The 18,447-nt window shown below is 51.0% G+C and overlaps 9 protein-coding genes across 9 annotated transcripts; 5 read left to right on the forward strand and 4 right to left on the reverse strand.

The window, feature by feature from the left end:
• Window positions 1-161: 161 nt before the first annotated feature.
• N7506_011422 (putative Phosphoserine phosphatase) lies at window positions 162-1,202 on the forward strand (the record flags this gene model as incomplete). The annotated part of the gene is made up of 5 exons (XM_056960715.1): window positions 162-249; window positions 301-314; window positions 364-440; window positions 502-804; window positions 863-1,202. 5 exons carry the CDS (start codon window positions 162-164, stop codon window positions 1,200-1,202), a joined length of 822 nt encoding a protein of 273 aa, XP_056806870.1.
• Window positions 1,203-1,607: 405 nt separating this feature from the next.
• On the forward strand, window positions 1,608-3,379 carry N7506_011423 (metallophosphoesterase family protein; the record flags this gene model as incomplete). Its single annotated transcript, XM_056960716.1, has 3 exons — window positions 1,608-1,622; window positions 1,679-3,057; window positions 3,115-3,379. 3 exons carry the CDS (start codon window positions 1,608-1,610, stop codon window positions 3,377-3,379), a joined length of 1,659 nt encoding a protein of 552 aa, XP_056806871.1.
• Window positions 3,380-3,612: 233 nt separating this feature from the next.
• N7506_011424 (FAD-dependent oxidoreductase) lies at window positions 3,613-4,967 on the reverse strand (the record flags this gene model as incomplete). The annotated part of the gene is made up of 3 exons (XM_056960717.1): window positions 3,613-4,066; window positions 4,124-4,488; window positions 4,656-4,967. The coding sequence occupies 3 exons, from the start codon at window positions 4,965-4,967 to the stop codon at window positions 3,613-3,615; spliced, it is 1,131 nt and encodes a 376-aa protein (XP_056806872.1).
• A 1,043-nt stretch (window positions 4,968-6,010) lies between these two features.
• Window positions 6,011-7,579, forward strand: N7506_011425 (M20 family metallo-hydrolase; the record flags this gene model as incomplete). The annotated part of the gene is made up of 3 exons (XM_056960718.1): window positions 6,011-6,216; window positions 6,276-6,590; window positions 6,640-7,579. The coding sequence occupies 3 exons, from the start codon at window positions 6,011-6,013 to the stop codon at window positions 7,577-7,579; spliced, it is 1,461 nt and encodes a 486-aa protein (XP_056806873.1).
• A 288-nt stretch (window positions 7,580-7,867) lies between these two features.
• N7506_011426 (40S ribosomal protein eS10) lies at window positions 7,868-8,926 on the reverse strand (the record flags this gene model as incomplete). The annotated part of the gene is made up of 5 exons (XM_056960719.1): window positions 7,868-8,134; window positions 8,190-8,350; window positions 8,437-8,486; window positions 8,545-8,579; window positions 8,888-8,926. The coding sequence occupies 5 exons, from the start codon at window positions 8,924-8,926 to the stop codon at window positions 7,868-7,870; spliced, it is 552 nt and encodes a 183-aa protein (XP_056806874.1).
• A 30-nt stretch (window positions 8,927-8,956) lies between these two features.
• On the forward strand, window positions 8,957-9,859 carry N7506_011427 (telomere maintenance SDE2 family protein; the record flags this gene model as incomplete). Its single annotated transcript, XM_056960720.1, has 1 exon — window positions 8,957-9,859. The coding sequence occupies one exon, from the start codon at window positions 8,957-8,959 to the stop codon at window positions 9,857-9,859; it is 903 nt and encodes a 300-aa protein (XP_056806875.1).
• Window positions 9,860-10,239: 380 nt separating this feature from the next.
• On the forward strand, window positions 10,240-12,147 carry N7506_011428 (uncharacterized protein; the record flags this gene model as incomplete). The annotated part of the gene is made up of 1 exon (XM_056960721.1): window positions 10,240-12,147. The coding sequence occupies one exon, from the start codon at window positions 10,240-10,242 to the stop codon at window positions 12,145-12,147; it is 1,908 nt and encodes a 635-aa protein (XP_056806876.1).
• A 435-nt stretch (window positions 12,148-12,582) lies between these two features.
• N7506_011429 (pyridoxal phosphate-dependent aminotransferase) lies at window positions 12,583-14,185 on the reverse strand (the record flags this gene model as incomplete). The annotated part of the gene is made up of 7 exons (XM_056960722.1): window positions 12,583-12,793; window positions 12,841-13,008; window positions 13,080-13,159; window positions 13,211-13,416; window positions 13,481-13,883; window positions 13,957-13,998; window positions 14,060-14,185. 7 exons carry the CDS (start codon window positions 14,183-14,185, stop codon window positions 12,583-12,585), a joined length of 1,236 nt encoding a protein of 411 aa, XP_056806877.1.
• Window positions 14,186-14,569: 384 nt separating this feature from the next.
• Window positions 14,570-18,060, reverse strand: N7506_011430 (leucine--tRNA ligase CDC60; the record flags this gene model as incomplete). Its single annotated transcript, XM_056960723.1, has 3 exons — window positions 14,570-15,611; window positions 15,672-17,929; window positions 17,989-18,060. The coding sequence occupies 3 exons, from the start codon at window positions 18,058-18,060 to the stop codon at window positions 14,570-14,572; spliced, it is 3,372 nt and encodes a 1,123-aa protein (XP_056806878.1).
• Window positions 18,061-18,447: the final 387 nt, after the last annotated feature.

The raw sequence follows: 18,447 nt of genomic DNA on the forward strand, positions 1-18,447 counted from the left end.
TCCAGGGGAAAATCTTTCTGGATCGAGACTAACCCGCTACGGCGGTTGACCCACCCCCAGTTCACCGATCGAGGGGCAGTTCTGGCAGTTCTTGGACTCTGTCGTTCCTTTCCCACAACTCTTCAACTGGTTGATTTGATTGATTGCTCAATATAGCCAAAATGGGATCCCACGCTCTTCCATACATTGAGACCAAGCCTAAGCTGATCTTCTTCACCGACTTTGACGGGACAATTACCGTTGATGACAGTAGGTGACTTCCCCACACAAGTGTCTCTTCTAAGTTGACCGGAACTACAGGCAATGACTTCATGGTATATGGGATCTATGCGTCACACCTTGCTTCTCGCTGACACCACCTAGATCGACAACCTTGGCTTCGGTAAGGAAAAGCGCCTGGTGTTGAACGACCAGGTCCTCGACGAGACCCTGAGTTTCCGGTAAGCGTCGCATCCAAGTTTTGATTCGGGATGAGCGCTAATATATGCTTCTACCACACAGTGAGGCCTTCCGCCAGATGCTGGGGAGTATCAAGACCCCATACGACGAGTGTATCCAAATACTGTTGAAGAACATGAAGCTGGACCCTTATTTTGAGGAATTCTACTACTGGGCCAAGGATAACAATGTCCCCATTGTCATCTTGTCATCGGGAATGCACCCCATCATCAGTGCTCTGTTGGAGAAATTCCTTGGTCACAAGCCGGCCAACCACCTTACTATCATTGCCAACGAGCCCGAGAGCCGCGATGGCAAGGATATCAACAGCGAGGGTGGCTGGCAGATCAAGTACCACGATGACAGGTAAGACATTATCTACTCGGAAATTGTCGTTGAACATTTGCTTACCATCCTGTACCAGCCACTTCGGTCACGACAAGTCCCTGGAAATCAAGCCTTACGCCGCGTTGCCAGACGGAGAGCGCCCGATTCTCCTTTACGCTGGAGACGGTGTTTCTGACCTGTCTGCTGCTGCTGAGACTGATCTTCTCTTTGCGAAGAAGGGCAAAGGTATTCATTCGGATCTTGTGGCTGCATCATTGGAAGACATTGCTAATCCTGTCGCAGATTTGGTGACCTATTGCCAGCGCAGAGGTATGCCTTACACCACCTTCGAGAACTGGTCTACTATCCTCGAATCTACGAAAGAGATTTTGAGCGGTAAGGTGACTGCTGGTGATGTGGCTGCCAACGCCCAGTAGAATGAAATGTATAGAGTGCACTTAGATATGCGTGCCTATGACGGACAGGGTTCAAATGTAGACAAGATTAATGATAGAAAATGAGATGAATTCTAGCAGACTACTCCCCAGCGAGGAAACAAAGAAACAGAGAAAATAAAAAAGAAATAGAAGCAAAACCCATGGGTCACAGCAGAGAAAAGGGTCTAGAGGCGACTAGCCAGACTAGCCCGTCAGGAGTCGAATGTCACCGCCTTCAGGGTCCAAGCGTCGCAACTTCGCCCAAAACAATTTATACTTGTCCTTATATCTATGAGTTGACCAGATCTGGTCTTCTCCCTCTCTATCCCCTACGCTTCGTGGGCACCATGCGACTGTGCGCCACCATCTTCTCCAAGTCCTTGCCAGGGTGATTACCAATTCATCATGGCTCGCCGGCTAGTACGACCATTCACCTTCTCCCTTCAAGGCATTTAACTGACATCTGTCTTCTCCAGGTTCGAGCGAGCGTACAGCTCGGTCTAGTTGCAACATTCATTCTCCTCGTTATCGTCTTCCTCGACAGTCGATTCAGTGTCCTTCCCTCATCCATCCACGGCCACCTTCCGTCGCATTATTCCGGCTACGTGATCACAGATATAACCGTCACTAAATGCTCCTCCCTCAACCCATTCTCGAGCTGCAAGCTTGACCCTGAAACCTGGTACCGCGTTGATAAAGATCTGTACCTTCGCTCGGGCTGGACCTCGAGTGCCTACGTTCAGTTCAAGCGGAAAAAGGAGGAAGAACTGGGCGCCGACGACAAAGTAGTCATCGACTTGAAGATTAGCCGTCTTACTCCACCGTCTGAATACGTTGCTGGTCAAGCAGAAATCGAAGCGTGGGAGCCACGGCCAGGTGGCATTTGGCTCAAGCGCTCTTCTTCCCGCCATGCAAGCGACTCCCATACTGCCGTGACCTACATCGATGTTCTTTATGGAGCGGACGCTGTCGACCCTCGACCCAACTGGGAGGTCAAAGACACCCCGATTCTTCTGGACAGCTCGACGGAGCAGCTGGAGACTCGCCTGAGCATTCGGAGAGGACACCCTCAAGCAAAACCCAAGCCCGTGCCAAGAATCAATGAGAACGGAAAGTTCAAAGTGATGCAACTGGCAGATCTTCACATGAGCACGGGTCTCGGTGCTTGCCGTGATCCTGTTCCCATCGAAGCCGTGGCTGGTCAAAAATGCGAGGCCGATCCTCGAACCTTGGAATTCGTCGAAAGGCTTCTTGATGAGGAGAAACCAGATATGGTTGTTTTCTCCGGAGATCAGATCAACGGAGAGACCGCCCCAGATGCACAGAGTGCGCTTTATAAGTCCGTGAAGCTCTTGGTCGACCGGAAGATTCCGTATGCCGCTATATTCGGAAACCACGATGACGAAGGCGACCTTAACCGAGAGCAACTCATGAACATTTACAAGGACCTACCTTACTCCCTTTCCGTCGCCGGTCCCGAAGACATCGATGGAGTTGGAAACTACATTGTCGAAATCCTCGACCGGGGCAAGAGTGCTCACTCTGCCCTCACTTTCTACCTCCTTGACACACACTCCTACTCTCCCGATGAACGTCAATTCCGCGGCTATGATTGGATCAAGCCAAGTCAGACAAGGTGGTTCAAAAACACCGCGCAAAGTCTGCGAACAAAACACAAAGAATATTCACATATTCACATGAACGTGGCGTTCATTCACATCCCGCTTCCTGAGTATCGTACTCAAGGGAAGTACTTCAAAGGCAAATGGATGGAAGCCCCCACAGCCCCAGGGTTCAACTCTGGATTCAAAGATGCCCTCGAAGAAGAGGGTGTCTTATTCGTCAGTTGTGGACAGTAAGTTACAATTTTCTTATGAATATTCATGGCATTTCCATGCTAACTATTCTATAGCGACCACGTGAACGACTATTGCATGCTTGAGCAGGACGCCACCAACAAGCCTTCTCTCTGGATGTGCTATGGCGGCGGTGTTGGGCTAGGTGGTTACGGCGGCTACGACAACTATGTCCGACGAGTCCGCTTCTACGACTTCGACATGGGCCCCGGTCGTGTTACGACATACAAGCGTCTTGAATGGGGTCAGACCGAAGCCAAGATCGATGAGATGATGATCGTAGACGGAGGTACGGTCAATAGCCCCGAGGAAGCCTCATGACGAAATCAATCTCCCTTCAACCCCTTTTGGTATCGAGCACCTGGCTCTGTCCTGCTCCTGCTCTCACATACTGTCATTCCCGTTATTAGCGGCTCCTTTTAACTGTACATATATCCTTCTACCCCTTGCCAATAGGTTGGCGTCTGTGGGAGTCTATCTCTTATTGAAATATTGAAGCATTTCTCCTACTCTTTATTCTGCACCTGGTAAAATGTCTTCTCAGCCCTCCGCGTCTACCACCACTTTTCAAAGAAAATCCGCTTGTCGCCGCCCTCTTCCAGCATGCCTTTCAATCTCTCAACAATAGAATCTGTCATCTGCGGCGGTCCACACACATAGCACACTGTATCTTTTGAACTCGTACCGCCATCCTTATTGGAAACGGCAGAGCGTAGATCCTGATCTCCAATTCGAGCCGAATGAATCACCATATCGGACGCCGCAGAGACCAAATCAACAGATGGATCCACATCCGTAAGAAAAAGGTCCAATGACATTCGAAGCCGATGCGAAGTCTCCTGCGATCGAACTATCTGGCGCAGGCGCGGGAGAAACAGGACCTGATCCAATCTCTCTTGCATCGTTTCACCCCGCGGTAAGCGACTAGTATACAAAATGTGAATTGTATCTGGTGTTTGGGTCCCGGGTTCATTGTTGTTGATGTGTGAAAGCATTGATATCAAAGGGCTTTTTCAACGTTAGTCTACAGATCTCCAAAGAGGGTTTGGGATTGGATTCACTTACTTGATACCGACACCTCCGGCAATAAAGACTGCATTCTTGATTTTCTTGACGTCGCTCACTCCTGGCCAGGTAAAACTTCCTCCCACGCGGATACTTAGCTCTTGGCCTATGATTTCCTCTTTCGGTTTCCAGAGCCATGCGGCTGATGGGTTCTTCGGTGAGTTTTGGACGGCTAGTTCCACGTAGGGTGCTCTTCCTTGGGACTCTGGTGGTACTGGTTCTTCGGCTGCTGGGCTGTTTGGGATTGGTAGGGGTTCGGCATCTGCTGGTGTGGAGGTGATAGTGAAGCCACCAGCTTGAGCTATAGATGGGATATGGACATCAAGCCATTGACCCGGAAGAAAGCTGAACGGTTGCTGGTTGTTCTAGAATATGATTTAGTGAATGGTCCATTTTATTGAAAGAAATAAGTCTTTCAGGGTCGGTGCTGTCATGGAGTATGTATGATGTATCCATCTCGCAACAGCTCGCAATAGTGATTGCGGACAGTGGAAGTTCTACGTGGAATTGCACCGAGGGGACCAAAACATACATTATCTTGAGATATTGCGAAGTGCAACAGTCGAACCGAGGGATTGATCTGCTCGACATGCGATAGCCGCACTGGATGGCGTCTGTTCTGGCGGGGCTCGGCAGCTGTGCGAAGTTCATGCGGAATCGAATCCTCTCTCTGGGAGCTCATTTTAGCTGCTCTTGAGAGTGCACGAAAGGCCGTTGAACTCGGAATCTGTGGATGGAGATTAAATGCGGGGGATTGTACCGTTTGGCCGTTAACCCAAGAGATACAAGGTCTTGTACTGGGGGATTGCCACAGTGCTCTGGACAGCCTGTTGATACCAGCCATATGAACAGAAAGCTTTGAGAGCAGCCTGCCTTTTCGAAGCGATGTCTTTGTTTTTGACTCGAGGCTACCCAAGCGAAAAGCGATCTCACCCGGTGTTCATTAAGCTAGGTTGGTTTCCGGGCGCTCGACCTGAACACGGGCTCATCTGAACTCTTTGAGAATAAGATGGGGTCGTATACGATGCCAAATTATTCCAGGGGATTACTCCAGAGACTTCAGGGATTGGACATAAGAGGATGTTCATGAATTTGTGGCTCCGGTTACGTCGTAGGTGGGCGTGACGGGTATGGAATGTGGGAATAGCTTCAGTTCCAATGTAGCCGCAACACATATCATGTGACTACAGCCACTCAAACATTTACTGTGGAAAGAAGCTTTTGTTCAATATCAAAGCTATTCTCTTGGAATTATATCCAGTAAATTTGGACTTTGAATCGAGGTGTCATCAACCCAAGAGACGAGAAAGCATTCATGTTACAAGCGAAAGTGCTATTTTGCACCTTGTCCACCTGTCCACCAATGCATGTTCAATACTCCCTGCCAGCAAAACGGAAGGATTGAAGTGTCTCTTTTCTAATCACCCTTCAACTGCTTTCTCCAAACTTTCCAAGGTTGCTCTGTTCTTCCAAGTGCCTTACCAGGTGAATCAAATCAAGAAGCATGTCCACTTTACTGTAGGTCTCGAACAGACATGAATTCTGGAAAGATATATAAGGCCATGCACACCTTCAATCTCCAGATGAATCCTAAAAACACCCTGGTCCCACCCACGCGGAATTCGCCTCGAGTTACTGATACGCGGTCGAACACTGACTGACCGTGGCCACTGTTGAAGACAGCGAAGCCAATGGCAGAACGTACATATCCAAGACGACGAATCATTCCTCGTCAGATTTCTTGGAGTCACCAGCGTTTGCCGACGTCTATGCGGGGTTGGAAGTATACTCGGGTAATGCGGAGTTTTGTCCGACTCTTCTTATCAGTACCCCAATACTCCAATCCTCTCCAACGTTGTAGCTATAAAGCAACAGTATATTCGCATGATGCTGAGGCCTCCTCTCTCAAGAGCTTATTCAAAGCTACATCTGCCGTTCAAGTCTATCCGAACGTTCTCCACATCGCCTAAAACAGCTATGTTGACATCGGAGCTTTCCGAAGTTGAGGTCTCGTCTCTCAGGGCGAACAAAGAGCGTCTAGCGAAGGACCTTCATCACTCGTGCCAATGGGGGGATGGCATCAGATGGGGAGAGTAAGTCATACCCACGACATCCGTGGGATCCAACTGATCATAGACTCGACAATGAATAGTAATCCAACCGATACGGGCATGCAGCGTCTAGCGTTATCAGAAGAAGATAAGAGCGTCCGGGATTGGTTCATCCAAACGACGAAAGATCTGGATTGCAAGGTAACAGTAGACCAGATGGGCAACATCTTTGCCGTGCGTCCTGGTCGGCGAGCAGATGTGCCAGCCACCTTTATCGGAAGCCACCTTGACACACAGCCCACTGGTGGGCGATATGACGGTATCCTGGGTGTGTTGGCTGGTATTGAAGTTCTGAAGACCATGAAAGACATGGACCTGGAGACAGAAGGCGGAGTCGGCGTTGTCAATTGGACGAAGTAAGTCTAGATTCTAAGCCTGCAGACAGATGATGCTAATCCCAGGCAGTGAGGAGGGCGCTAGATTCCCAGTGAGCATGATAGCAAGTGGCGTATGGGCTGAATGCATACCACTAGCACATGCGCATGGTCTCAAAGAGGTGCCGACTGTCGCTTCGCTGCCAACAGCAGCGTCAGCTCCTGAGACCATGAAGAGTGCTCTGCAGAAAATCAACTACTTGGGAGAGACTCCGTGCTCATACAAATCGTCACCAATGGCAGCTCACTTCGAACTCCACATCGAGCAAGGCCCACACTTGATATCGGCAGGTCAGCGTGTCGGAGTGGTGACAGCTGTGCAGGCCTATAGATGGTTCAGGCTCAACATCATTGGAAGAGACACGCACACTGGAACAACTGCTTTCGAACACAGAGCAGACGCCCTCTATGCTTTTGCCCGGATGATGGTGCGAGCACGCGAGGTCGCAGCTGCAAAAGGGTGTCTGGCGAGTGTGGGTATTGTCGAGGCAAAGCCTGGCAGTGTCAACACGGTCCCCGGGCTTGTGAGCTTCAGCCTAGATATTCGAGGCCCCGAAACAGAGTTGGTTGCCGAAGTCGAGAAGGAGTTGCGCACCGACTTTGATGCTATCGCTGCCGCCGAGGGTGCAGGTATTGGAAAGCCTTGCCGGGTTGAGTGGACTCTTGATTTCGACTCGCCTGCTGTCAAGTTCCATCAAGACTGCATTAGTTGTGTTGAGGAGTCGGCGTATGCAGTGGTCTCAGACGCGCCTGCTGTAGATACCAAATCGCTTGTAAGGCCGATCATGAGTGGTGCTGGGCACGACAGTGTGTTCACCTCCAAGCGCGTCCCGACAAGCATGATCTTCATACCATGCAAGGATGGTCTCAGTCACCACCCTGAGGAGTTCTCAACTGCTGACGATTGCGCCACTGGCGTTTCGGTCATTCTGCAAGCCGTGGTTCGTTATGACCGCAAGAGATTTGCTTGAAGTAGTTGGGCTCCATAGTTAACGGAAGGAAGTGGATACTCTACACATACACTGGAGAATAAGGGCTACGAAACCAACTTTCAGTCTAGAAAGCGGCATCATTGAATGGAAACAAATATTTCTTTATTTTTTTGTGTTTCCTGTATCCCCAAGCCCCAGTAAACTGGGCGGGATCTAGATACCCCAAGTATCAATCCGTTTCGAAACCTAATCCGAACCGAAGCCTAGGACATCAAGAGCCTAGGATGACCGAGAAGTGGTTGACAGGACACCAATGCCTCTCAGCATTTACTGCTGGGGAGCGGCACCGCGGCCACGGCCGAAGCCACCACGGAAAGAAGGAGCGAACTCGCCGGGGGCACCGCCCTCCTTGCCACCCTCCTCGCGGCGACGGTAACCGCCCTCACGGGGAGCGCGGGGACCGCGACGCTCACCGCGCTGCTCCTCACCGCCCATCATGCCGCGGGGGGGAGCGTGGGAACGCTGCTGCTTGATGTGGGTGGCGGGGACAACCTCAGCGGGGAGGTGGAGCCACTCACGGAGGTAGTCCAGACCCTAATTGTGCGTTAGCATTGTAATCGAAGTGTTGCGCGCGTGTAGTGAATCGTACCTCGGGGGTGAGGGTGTAGTAGTAGTACTGCCACGAGAACTGAGTCTTGACAAAGCCGCGGGAGTCCAGGGACTGGAGGGCCTTGATGACATAGAGGTTCTTGGTGTCAATGTCACCGTGCTTGGGAAGGTTGAAGTCCTTCTTGGCCACGAGAACACCCTCTGAATAGCCGTTAGTTATCTCTCATGTGTAGAGCGAGCGCGCCGGCGAAAGTTGCGAAGCGGCAGCGAGGGTTCTCAGTACATACCACGGAAGAGGTACTCGTGGATCTTCTTGCGGTCGTCCTTGGGGATAAGCCTGTGCCATTGTTAGATAATCTGAGCGTGTGAATCATGGATATAGGGGGACAACGTACATTGTCGCGAGTTCCTGTTGCAATTCGGGGAATCGCTTTGACAACGCCCGAAATAATGGTAGATTTAAATGATGGATTGAAAGTGGAGCTTCGCTGCGAGAAAAGTGCGATTGCCTCTCGTAATTTGGTACTAGGGTTGTGGCCCTAATCTGAAAGTATGGTACAGGTCATGTGACGTTTTACCAGGTGATCTAAATTATCACATGACATCCATCACATGACTGGCTGATAAGCCAGATGTACCACGTGATTTTTATTATGTATCCACGTGACCTTAACGGCCACTTGAGCGTCGGGACCCGCCAACTTTATCGTCTCCGTTGTAGCTCTTCCCCTAACAAACCTCCGTCCCACGGCGCAATTTCGCTATTTTTTCAGCCATCGACCAACCAAAATACAACAGAAATACATTATGGCTACCCAAAATGTCAATATTTTGCTCGCGTCCTTCCCAGGACTTGCGCTTCCACCAACCCTTTCTTTCGCCTTGCCCTCCACAGCGAGCGTCTCAGATCTCACGGAGAAAGTCGCGTCTTTCCTCCCATCCTCACTTTCGCTCAAATCTCTACTTTTAACCACCACAAGCAACAAACAAGTCACCTCATCCGCGCAATGTATCGGATCTTTCATTTCCTCCGATTCCGGCTCTACCTCTTCCCTTCTTCCGCTGCGGCTGACCGCCCGAACATGCGGTGGTAAAGGCGGCTTCGGATCACAGCTGCGTGCCGCAGGTGGTCGCATGTCCAGCAAGCGCAAGCGCAACCAGGGCGACAACAACAGCTCAAGCCGCAACCTCGATGGCCGCCGTTTACGGACCGTCAACGAAGCGAAAGCGCTCGCAGAATATTTAGCTGTCAAACCCGAAATGGACAAGAAGGAAAAAGAAGAACGCCAACGCCGCTGGCAAGCCGTGGTCGAAGTCGCCGAAAAGCGCCAAGACGAAATCAAGAACGGCAACGGAAAGGGAAAGGTCGACGGACAATGGATGGAAGATAAAGAGGAGATGAATGAGAAGGCTCGCGAGGCGGTCTTGCAGGCCATGAAGGACGGCGCTTGGACCGACAACCTCCGGGATGCAATCTTGGGTGGTTCCAGCACCAGCGCCAGTGACGATGGCAGTGACGATGAAGACATGTCTAGCGAGGATGAAGAGAGCGAAGGAAATGGTGAATCAAGTGCCGCTGCCGCTGCCGCGCCTCAAAAGGCTGCTTCCCGGAAGTTCATTGGTTTTGACGAGGACGATGAGTTCATGAGTGATTCCGAGGACGAGGAAATGGACCAATCCACCAAGGGTAAAGGAAAGGCTCGGGCTTGAGCTCTTCCAAAAGTCTTTATTGGACGACGGTTTACGAAAGCGTTTCTTTGATGGTGTTGCTGGGCGTTTTTAACTAATGTTTCGTGCTTTTTATTTAATGGGTTCTCGGTCAATAGTTAACTAACTAGCAATCAGTCAATCAGTCATCGGGACTGAAGGTCATCTCGTCTGAGAGGCCCTCATGAGAATTCACAATTTATTCTTGCCAAGTCTTCCATCTAGCAGTAAATGTAGAATACGCCAGGCCTCGAGAGCAGCCTCGGAAGTGCCAAGGATTCGGTACGGTAGTCTGATCCTGCCAAGGACGCTATCGATAAGCATAGTTATCTCCAGCAGAAAAAGCTCCGAGTCTCCGCAAATCTGTTTCGCCGCGCGCCATCATGTCGCTTTGTACACGAGGGGTACTATTCAGGAACCCGAAGCTGAATCCTATGCGATTGGGCTCGATTAACCTGACGCGATTTCCAACACAAACCGTTCTTCACCGCTTGCGCATCGGACCACCAAGCATTGTTGTCACAGAACGCCGCAACCAATGTCGCAACTTCTCAGTGACCCATACAAGGCGTGAAGAGGCTTTGTCAGACTCAGCAGCTGACGTTCTACCCGTCTGCTGCCCAGGATGTGGTGCATTCTCACAAATTGTCGAAGCCAACGAACCGGGCTACTACGACCCATCACGCAAGCAAACCCGCAAGCTGCTTGCTGTGAACAAAGCAGCAAACCAGCCCAAAGAATCAACACATGACGAGACTGCGGAGGAAATTGCACCATCACTGGATGCTTTTTCATTGCTGCCAGGGTTTTCCCTCCCGAAACCAGATCCTCCCAAGCCCATTGCAGAGGTCGCTTTCCCAGACGAAGCTGCCGAGCCTGTGAACAATGTCTCGCAAAAGCCAGACAAAATGAGTCATGTTTGTGACAGATGTCATGACTTGATACACCACAACAAAGCTGTAGCTTCTCCCAAACCGACAATCCTATCTATTCGCAACTATCTAGAGGAATCACCATTTCGGGAAAACCGCGTTTATCATATCATCGATGCGGCAGACTTCCCAATGTCTCTCGTTCGACGAATTCATTGGGCATTGGATCTTCAGGAGCAACGTTCACGAAATCGCCGGTCCACAGGCGAGGCATACAAGAAAGGAAGGAAACTTCCAAGTATCTCCTTTATCATTACCCGATCCGATCTTCTGGGCGCAACAAAGTATCAGGTTGACTCAAAGATGGAATATATTCGCACAGAGCTCCGAGCTGCACTGGGAAGGTCAGGAAGAGATGCCCGTCTGGGTAACGTGCACATGATCAGCGCACACCGTGGCTGGTGGACAAAAGAAGTCAAGGAAGAGATACGTGAGCACGGTGGTGGTATCTGGGTTGTTGGCAAGGCCAACGTTGGAAAGAGCAGCTTCATCGAAGCATGTTTCCCGAAGGATTCTAGGAACGTCGAGAAAATCGAAGAATGGATGGAGCGCCGTCAAAAGGATGATGTCCCCCAGAAGAGAATCACTCCTGACCCAGACAGTCTTTTGCCCCCGGCTCCTCCCGAGGAACTCTACCCTGTGCTCCCAGTGGTATCCTCCCTGCCAGGCACCACCGTCTCGCCTATCCGAATTCCATTCGGTCGCGGCAAGGGCGAGGTCATCGATTTGCCAGGCCTAGAGCGTGGTCTTCTAGAAGACTTTGTTAAGGACGAACACAAGCGGGATTTGATCATGACGAAACGAGTCAAGCCAGAGCGTAGCACCGTCAAGCCAGGACAGTCGCTACTTCTTGGTGGCGGTCTCATCCGTATCACACCCGTGAACCCTCAACATACGCTCATGTCCGCCAGCTTCCTGCCCCTCGAATCTCATATCACCAACACGCAGAAAGCCATCAACATACAAGCCGAGGAGCAACCTTACCGGGGCACTGTGATCATGAAAGAAGGTGTTGGAAAGGAGATTTCCTCGGCGGGCATACTCGATCTGGGGTGGGACACTACCAGATCAAACCTCCCCACATCTCTGGCCAAGGCCATTAAAGATAAAGGAATCCCCGTACCCGATTTGCCGTACCGTGTAATGTCTGCCGACGTTCTCATCGAAGGCTCTGGATGGGTTGAACTCAGCATTCAGGTCCGCAGCAAGCGTGGGGAAGACGAGCCCGAATATCCGCAGGTCGAGGTCTTCAGCCCCCATGGCAAACACGTTGGCTCGCGACGTCCAATCGAATGTTGGGAATTTATCGCACATAAGCAAAAGCTCGACAAGCGCAAGCGGCCTCGTACGAGGCATTGACGTTGTTTATATTGCTTGTTAACATGTACATTAGGCTCAGCATAGCTCGGCGTTTCTCATCTCTTGAAAATAATACAATTAGAAAGACCGGGAGGATAAAATTAGATCATTAATATATGGAAGAATGAGTGTATTTGGACCCAGGGTCCATAACCCATGAGACTACTCAAATTACTTACAAATAAGCCGAAGAGGCCTCTAGGTAAGAACTGAGGTAGCAATGCTGAACGCACGTGTAACAACATGTAGTATGCAAGTCTCCAGGGCTATACAGGCGATCAAAATTCTGTGGACGAAGGAACACGAACGGCACTTGTGGGCGCTGTACTCCTTGGGAACTCAACATGATGGTCATGTTGACTTCAGAGCATCGATCAACCTGACAGTAACAAACAAAATCATCAGCCAAGGCTCAAACAGGCAACTATTGATCACTCACCTCCTCAGCCCTTCCTTCAATGTGTCTTCCTTTTGCGAGAAGACCAATCGGAACCATCCAACATCCTTCGAGTGCTCTTCGCCTGGGTGCAAGAAGACCCCGGCATCAAAAAGCCTCTGCGCAAGACTAAACTCCCGTTCTCTGGGAGGAAGATCCTTAGAAGGAAGATAAGGCGACAAGTCAATGTAGACAAAGAAGCCAGCGTTTCTAACCAAATTAGCCGACTATCTCAACGTTGTGTATTGGTTACTCACCCGCCCTTGATAAAGTTGATGCCCTCTTTTTCTAGAATGGATGTGGTCAACTTATACCCGGAAGCAAGACTATGCCGTGCTTTGGCTATGAAGCTTGATACGAAAGACCGGTCTTCTAACACCGTAGTCCCAATCGTAACAGCCGCTTGAGATGCGCCATGAAGTCTTCTGTTTGGGGTTAGTTTTGTTAAGAGGGTTTTCAGCCTCTCACGATCTCCCAGTATAGGGGAAATACTTACAGAACTGCTTTACAAGCCTGCCGAAGCTGTTGGTTCTGGGTCACCAGGAAGCCAAGATGGAGACCACCCGAAGCAAAGTCCTGAAGATAGCTTGTTAGCCTAGGTTCAAGTGGAAGAACTCTGACGCATACCTTGCTGAATCCATACAACACGTGTACCAGGCTGGGATCTATCAAGTTTGGCAAATCAAGAGAGAGGATTGAAGTGAATGGTACAGCTTCAGGATCACCAGTGTCAAAAACGCAGGAGGCATACACTTCGTCACTGATCAAGTGAAGTGCATGCTTTTCACAAAACCTTGCGATAGCCTTGAGCGTCTCCACGGGATAACAGCGGCCTGTGAGACAGACATTAATCTCAGTCTGTTCAAGAAAGTACTCATAGATGAAAGTTAAACTCACCGACTGGGTTATGTGGGTTAACAAGCAGAACTGCCCGAACATTCATTCCACGCTCCTTAGCGGCTGTCAAAGCAAGCTCGTACTTTTCCACTGAGGATGGAAGGAAAGATTCCTCTGCGTCAGTGTCTGCATAGACCATTTCCACGCCGGCCTCAACGCCATAGTCGAGCTCGAACCGCCCGTAGACAGGCCTATTGACGAGAATGCCATCACCGCGTTCTGCCAGACTATATCCGAGCATATTTCCCATAGAAGTAGGAGAGTCTGCGACTACTATCTGCTCTGGGTCGATGGGTACATGCGGTGCAAGGATATCGTTCAGGTGAACTGCCACAGCGGCTGGCAATCTTGCTGCTGATGGTGCACTTGACCGGTAGCTGATAGAATCCTCTGTGAAAGTGACCTGCATAGCCAATTGTTAGGGAAATAGCTGAGATCAGGTGGAAAATAAATGTATGTCCGCGGGATATATTAACCTTTTCGTTTATATATTTGGCCATCTCCGCTTTCATTGGTTTCTTGTGAAAGTTAGCAATGATAGAATTGAACAAGGCCCAGTGACTAGATGCATGCGCTTACATTCTCTGCCATGCCGAAAGAGATCAGCCCCGTTGGGTGGGTGTCTGGGTCGTATGTCTGAGTAGGCGCAAAGCGCCATGGAACCTCTAGTTCTTGGACGTTTTTTAGTCCTCGGGAAGACAACATTGTGCGAAGCTAGGGACCGAGTCAATTGGAAACGGAGATGTGATGGGTTGAACATGAATTCGAAAAGGTACAGAAGACATCGAAGATCAAAAAGAAGTTGAAATAGACTATGCAGCAGGAAGTCTATGCCCCACTTGCGGGGACCTCCAGGGCGAGCAGAATTGAGCAAGATATTAATGTGACTGCAAGGGATATTTGTTTACAGGAGATTATCATATGTCTTGCCATTTTGCTGACAGTGCAGTATTAAAACAGACTAGACGATAGAAGTGTGGGAGTTATGCTTATAATTTTTTTTATTTTCGCATCAATTCATCAAGCATGCATCTTAACCCTAGTAGACATGACCTTTATTTTTTCAACATGACATCAAGCCATGGTTATCTACTCGACATTGGTGAACTGGAAGGTGGGCTGTCCAGGGACCGCATTCTCAGCGGACAGACCCTCACGCTTCTCACCAGAGCCGACGACCTCACCAGTCTTGCCACCCTCATCGACAGCAATGACATCGATCTCCTTGAAGCCAGCAGTGCGCTTGAGACCAATGACCATGTCGCCCAGAACGGCGAACTCGTCGAAGGGAAGCTTACGCTCGAAGACGTTCTCAGGGGCCTCGCCACCATTTACAAGGCGGCGCTTCAGGGTCTGAACGAAGGGCATGGCCTTCTTCATTTCACCGAGCTTGCCGACCTTGGCGTTCAGATCCTTGTCATTGAAGGAGACACTCAGGGAGTCGAAGGCGTCGCGCACCAAGTCAATGTACTTCTCCTGCCAAGCGGGGAACTTTTTGGCAACGAAGATAGTAAGCTTCTTGGGCTTGCGGGGGTCAAAGCCAGCGGCCTTGCCCTTGGAGAGCTTCTTGGCGAAGTTGGCCTCGGAACTCATGATGTTGCTGGCAGTGCCACGGACGTAGTTTTGGGCAGCGGTCAGCTCGGCCGAAGGCTCGGGAACAACGGGGAAGCGAGCGAAGTGAATGGTCTCGGGCTTCTTGAGGACCTCGAGCCAAATGTATTCAGCCCAGTGGGGAATGATGGGCGACATGATGAGGGCCTGAAGCTCAATGTAGCGCAGGACGACATCACGGTGCATGCCAACACCGGCGGCAGTGACAGCCTCACGGTAGCTGTCACGGGCGCTAATGAAGTCGTAGAGACCAGACTTCAGGGCGAGCTTGAAGTCAGTGTCTTGGTAGTGCTTCTGGGTCTCGCGAACGAGGTTGTTAAGCTCGTTGCTGAAGAGCTTGTCGGCGAAGGCGTCAGCAGGGCCGGTGCGGAGAGTCTCGTCCTTGGCGACCTCTTCAATCCACTCCTTCAGGGTGTAAAGACGGAGAATGCTACTGTTGGCAACGGCCTCGTCGAAGTTCGCGTCTTGGATTGTATCTCCTGAGTCAGCCAGGCCGATACGGGTCGCATCGGACGACAGCCTAATTGAGAATTAGTAAAAGTGATGAACAGCGGGGAGGCAGGGTATTTGAAGAACTGACTTTTGCACGGATTCCCTGAGAGTCAGGAAGTTACCGGTACTCTTACTCATCTTCTCACCGTTGAGGAGCAAGTGACCGTTGGCACGGACACCACGGGGCCAGTACTCCTTAGGGAACAGAGCAACGTGGATGTAAAGGAAGAAGGTCAAGTGGTTTTGGATGAGATCCTTGCCGGAAACACGGACATCGAGAGGGTACCAGTACTCGAACTCACGGCGCATTTTCTGCAGTGATTCCTTGCTGATACCGCTCTTGGAGATGAGCTCGTCACTGATCTCCCGGCGGGTGAAGATGTAGTCCCACACTTCATCGGTCATCTGCTCGGCGGTCACGTTGAGGGAACCAGTGGTCTTACCGTACCGGTCACCGTGAAGGAGATGGGCAATGGTGTAGTAGGCCATGTAGACGGTACTGTCACTCAAACTCTCAACCAGGAACTGCTTGTCCCATGGCAGCTTGGAGCCAAGACCGTAAGTGCGAGCGCAGGCCCAGCGGTTCAGCCATGACAGATTCTTCTCGAATCCGTTCTTGCACTCGGCAGAGTAGGTGTTGAGGTTGTTGACAACGTGGCCGAGAGTCTCTGACTGCCACTCGGCATCGTTCTCACCGTAGTTCAGGAACCACTGGCCCAAGTAGGCAACGACACACTCGTCGCCACTACGGCTGACAACCTTGCCCATGGGGTCCGCGAAGGGGAAAGCATCGCCACTGGCGTAAAGAGCCTGGCGAACCTTGTCCTTGGCGTCGCTGACGGCCTCGCCCTTGAATTCGCCAACCAGCATAGTTCCCTTGTAGAATCCTTCAGAGTAGGCCAGCTCCTTGGCCTTGGCCAGGGGAACGGCGTCCTTGGGAGAGTTAATCTTCAGCTCCTTGACCAGAGCAGGAGCGGTCAGGTTGCCGTAGGTGGGGGTATCAATGAGGGGGAAGATTTCCAGCTCAGCCCACTCCTTCTTGATGCCGTAGTAATCGGCCTTCTTGGCCAAATCCATCAAAGTGGCGTAATCGTCAGGGCTGTCAGAGGGGACTGAAGTAACAACACCAGTACCCTTGGCGGCTGAGACGGTCTCCATGGGAAGAATGCGAATACCCTCAGTGTGGAAAGACAGGGGGGCGTTCACCAGAGTTCCGACAAAGGCAGAACCAGGTGCTTCGAGGACCTGTGGGAGTTCGTCCTGGCTCTTGGCGAACTTGTCACCGAAGAAGTGGCCCTGGAAAGCCATGTTCCAGGCAGCACGCTTGGTAACAACAATGTACTCCTTGTCGCTCAGCTTGAAGAGACCGTAGTTGATCTTAGGGCCAACGAAACAGCTGGTCTGGCCGTACATAGTCTCAGGACGGAGAGTAGCAGGAACGAAGTACACCTTGGCGTCATCCTCAATCTTGCCCTTCACAAGCTCAGTCAGTTGGGGAGACCACTCCTTAACCTGAAGCTTGATGGCGGAGTATTCCTGGGGACCAATACCCTCACCGTCAGTACGGTCGTGGTCCATGCAAGGTTGGCCGTCCTTGGGGGAGTAGATAGTGTAACGGCTACCGTACTGGATCTTGCCGAGCTCGTACAGACGGTTCATCTGCCAGCGCACAAAGGCATCGTAGTAAGGGTTGGCTTCGGTGGTGACGAACTGACGGCGCCAATCGATACGGGCACCCAGGCTGTCGAGGTCACGGATAGCAAGAGGGGGGAAGTGTTCTAGCCAATGGGCAGCATCGGCGAACTTGTGAATCTCATCCAGAGGCACACCAATTGCCAGCATGATCTGGAATTGGTACTTGGTCTTGACGGTCTTGGCGGCGGCCTTGCTCTTCTTGCCGGAGAACTTCTCGGCCTGGGCGTTGACCTGCTGGGTGGGGGCAGGAACGGGCTCCGCGGCAGCCTCCTCTTCCTCCTTATATCCTTCAAAGTTCTGACCGAACATCTTCACTTCGTTGGCGAGCTTATCGGCGCAGGCCTTGATGGGCATACCGGTGCAGTGGAAACCCATAGGGAAGAGGGCGCGCTTGCCCTCCATACGAGCGAATCCAGTCATGAATTCAACCTTACTGGCAGTGAAAGTGTGTCCGGCGTGGAGGGTACCGTTCATGTAAGGGTAGGCCATGGTACCGAAGAACTTGGGGTACTTCTCACGGAGCTCGCTGGGGGTCATGGCGCCCTGGGGGGCTTCCTCGAAAGAGGGCGCATCGACCTCGAAGACCTTGTTGGCCTTCCATTGTGCCTGGTACTTCTTCTCGATTGCGATCAGGGTGTCTCGCTTTTCGGTCTGGCGGGCAAAATGTCAGTCAACAAGTGAAAATGATGGCGGGGGAGGGGCATATCCACATTTTCGAGTTTGAGGGTGTTCTTTGAGCCATTGCTCGGGTCAAGTTCTGCGGATGCAGCGGCAGCGGCCATATTTCCTGATTGTCAGAACTGGCCTGTAATTCCCTTGGAGAGAGGGGAACAAAAGAATCGCGGGGCGAGATATAAAATGAGTTTGTTCAGTTTGTGAGTCAATGTAATACCGCTGTATTGTATTTTACTACGCTCCCCCAGCGGCTCTGTGGTTGACAAATGTATGTAATTTATGTATTGAATCATTTCAGAGAGCCAACTCAGCAATTAATGACATCTCAAAGAAATTGCCGATTTCAACAGATCTCTGCGAGATCAAATCATGTCATATTGAGCCTCATAGGTGAATGGTGAGAAGTATAAAGTCACTAACCATCACTTTGTAGATATGCACGTGACCCCTATCACGGAGCAACTTCTTCGCCGACAAGCGCATCTGCGACAAAT

Source organism: Penicillium brevicompactum (genome assembly GCF_028827555.1).
Source record: "Penicillium brevicompactum strain IBT 35665 chromosome Unknown utg000007l_segment0_segment0, whole genome shotgun sequence".
Lineage (NCBI taxonomy): Eukaryota > Fungi > Ascomycota > Eurotiomycetes > Eurotiales > Aspergillaceae > Penicillium > Penicillium brevicompactum.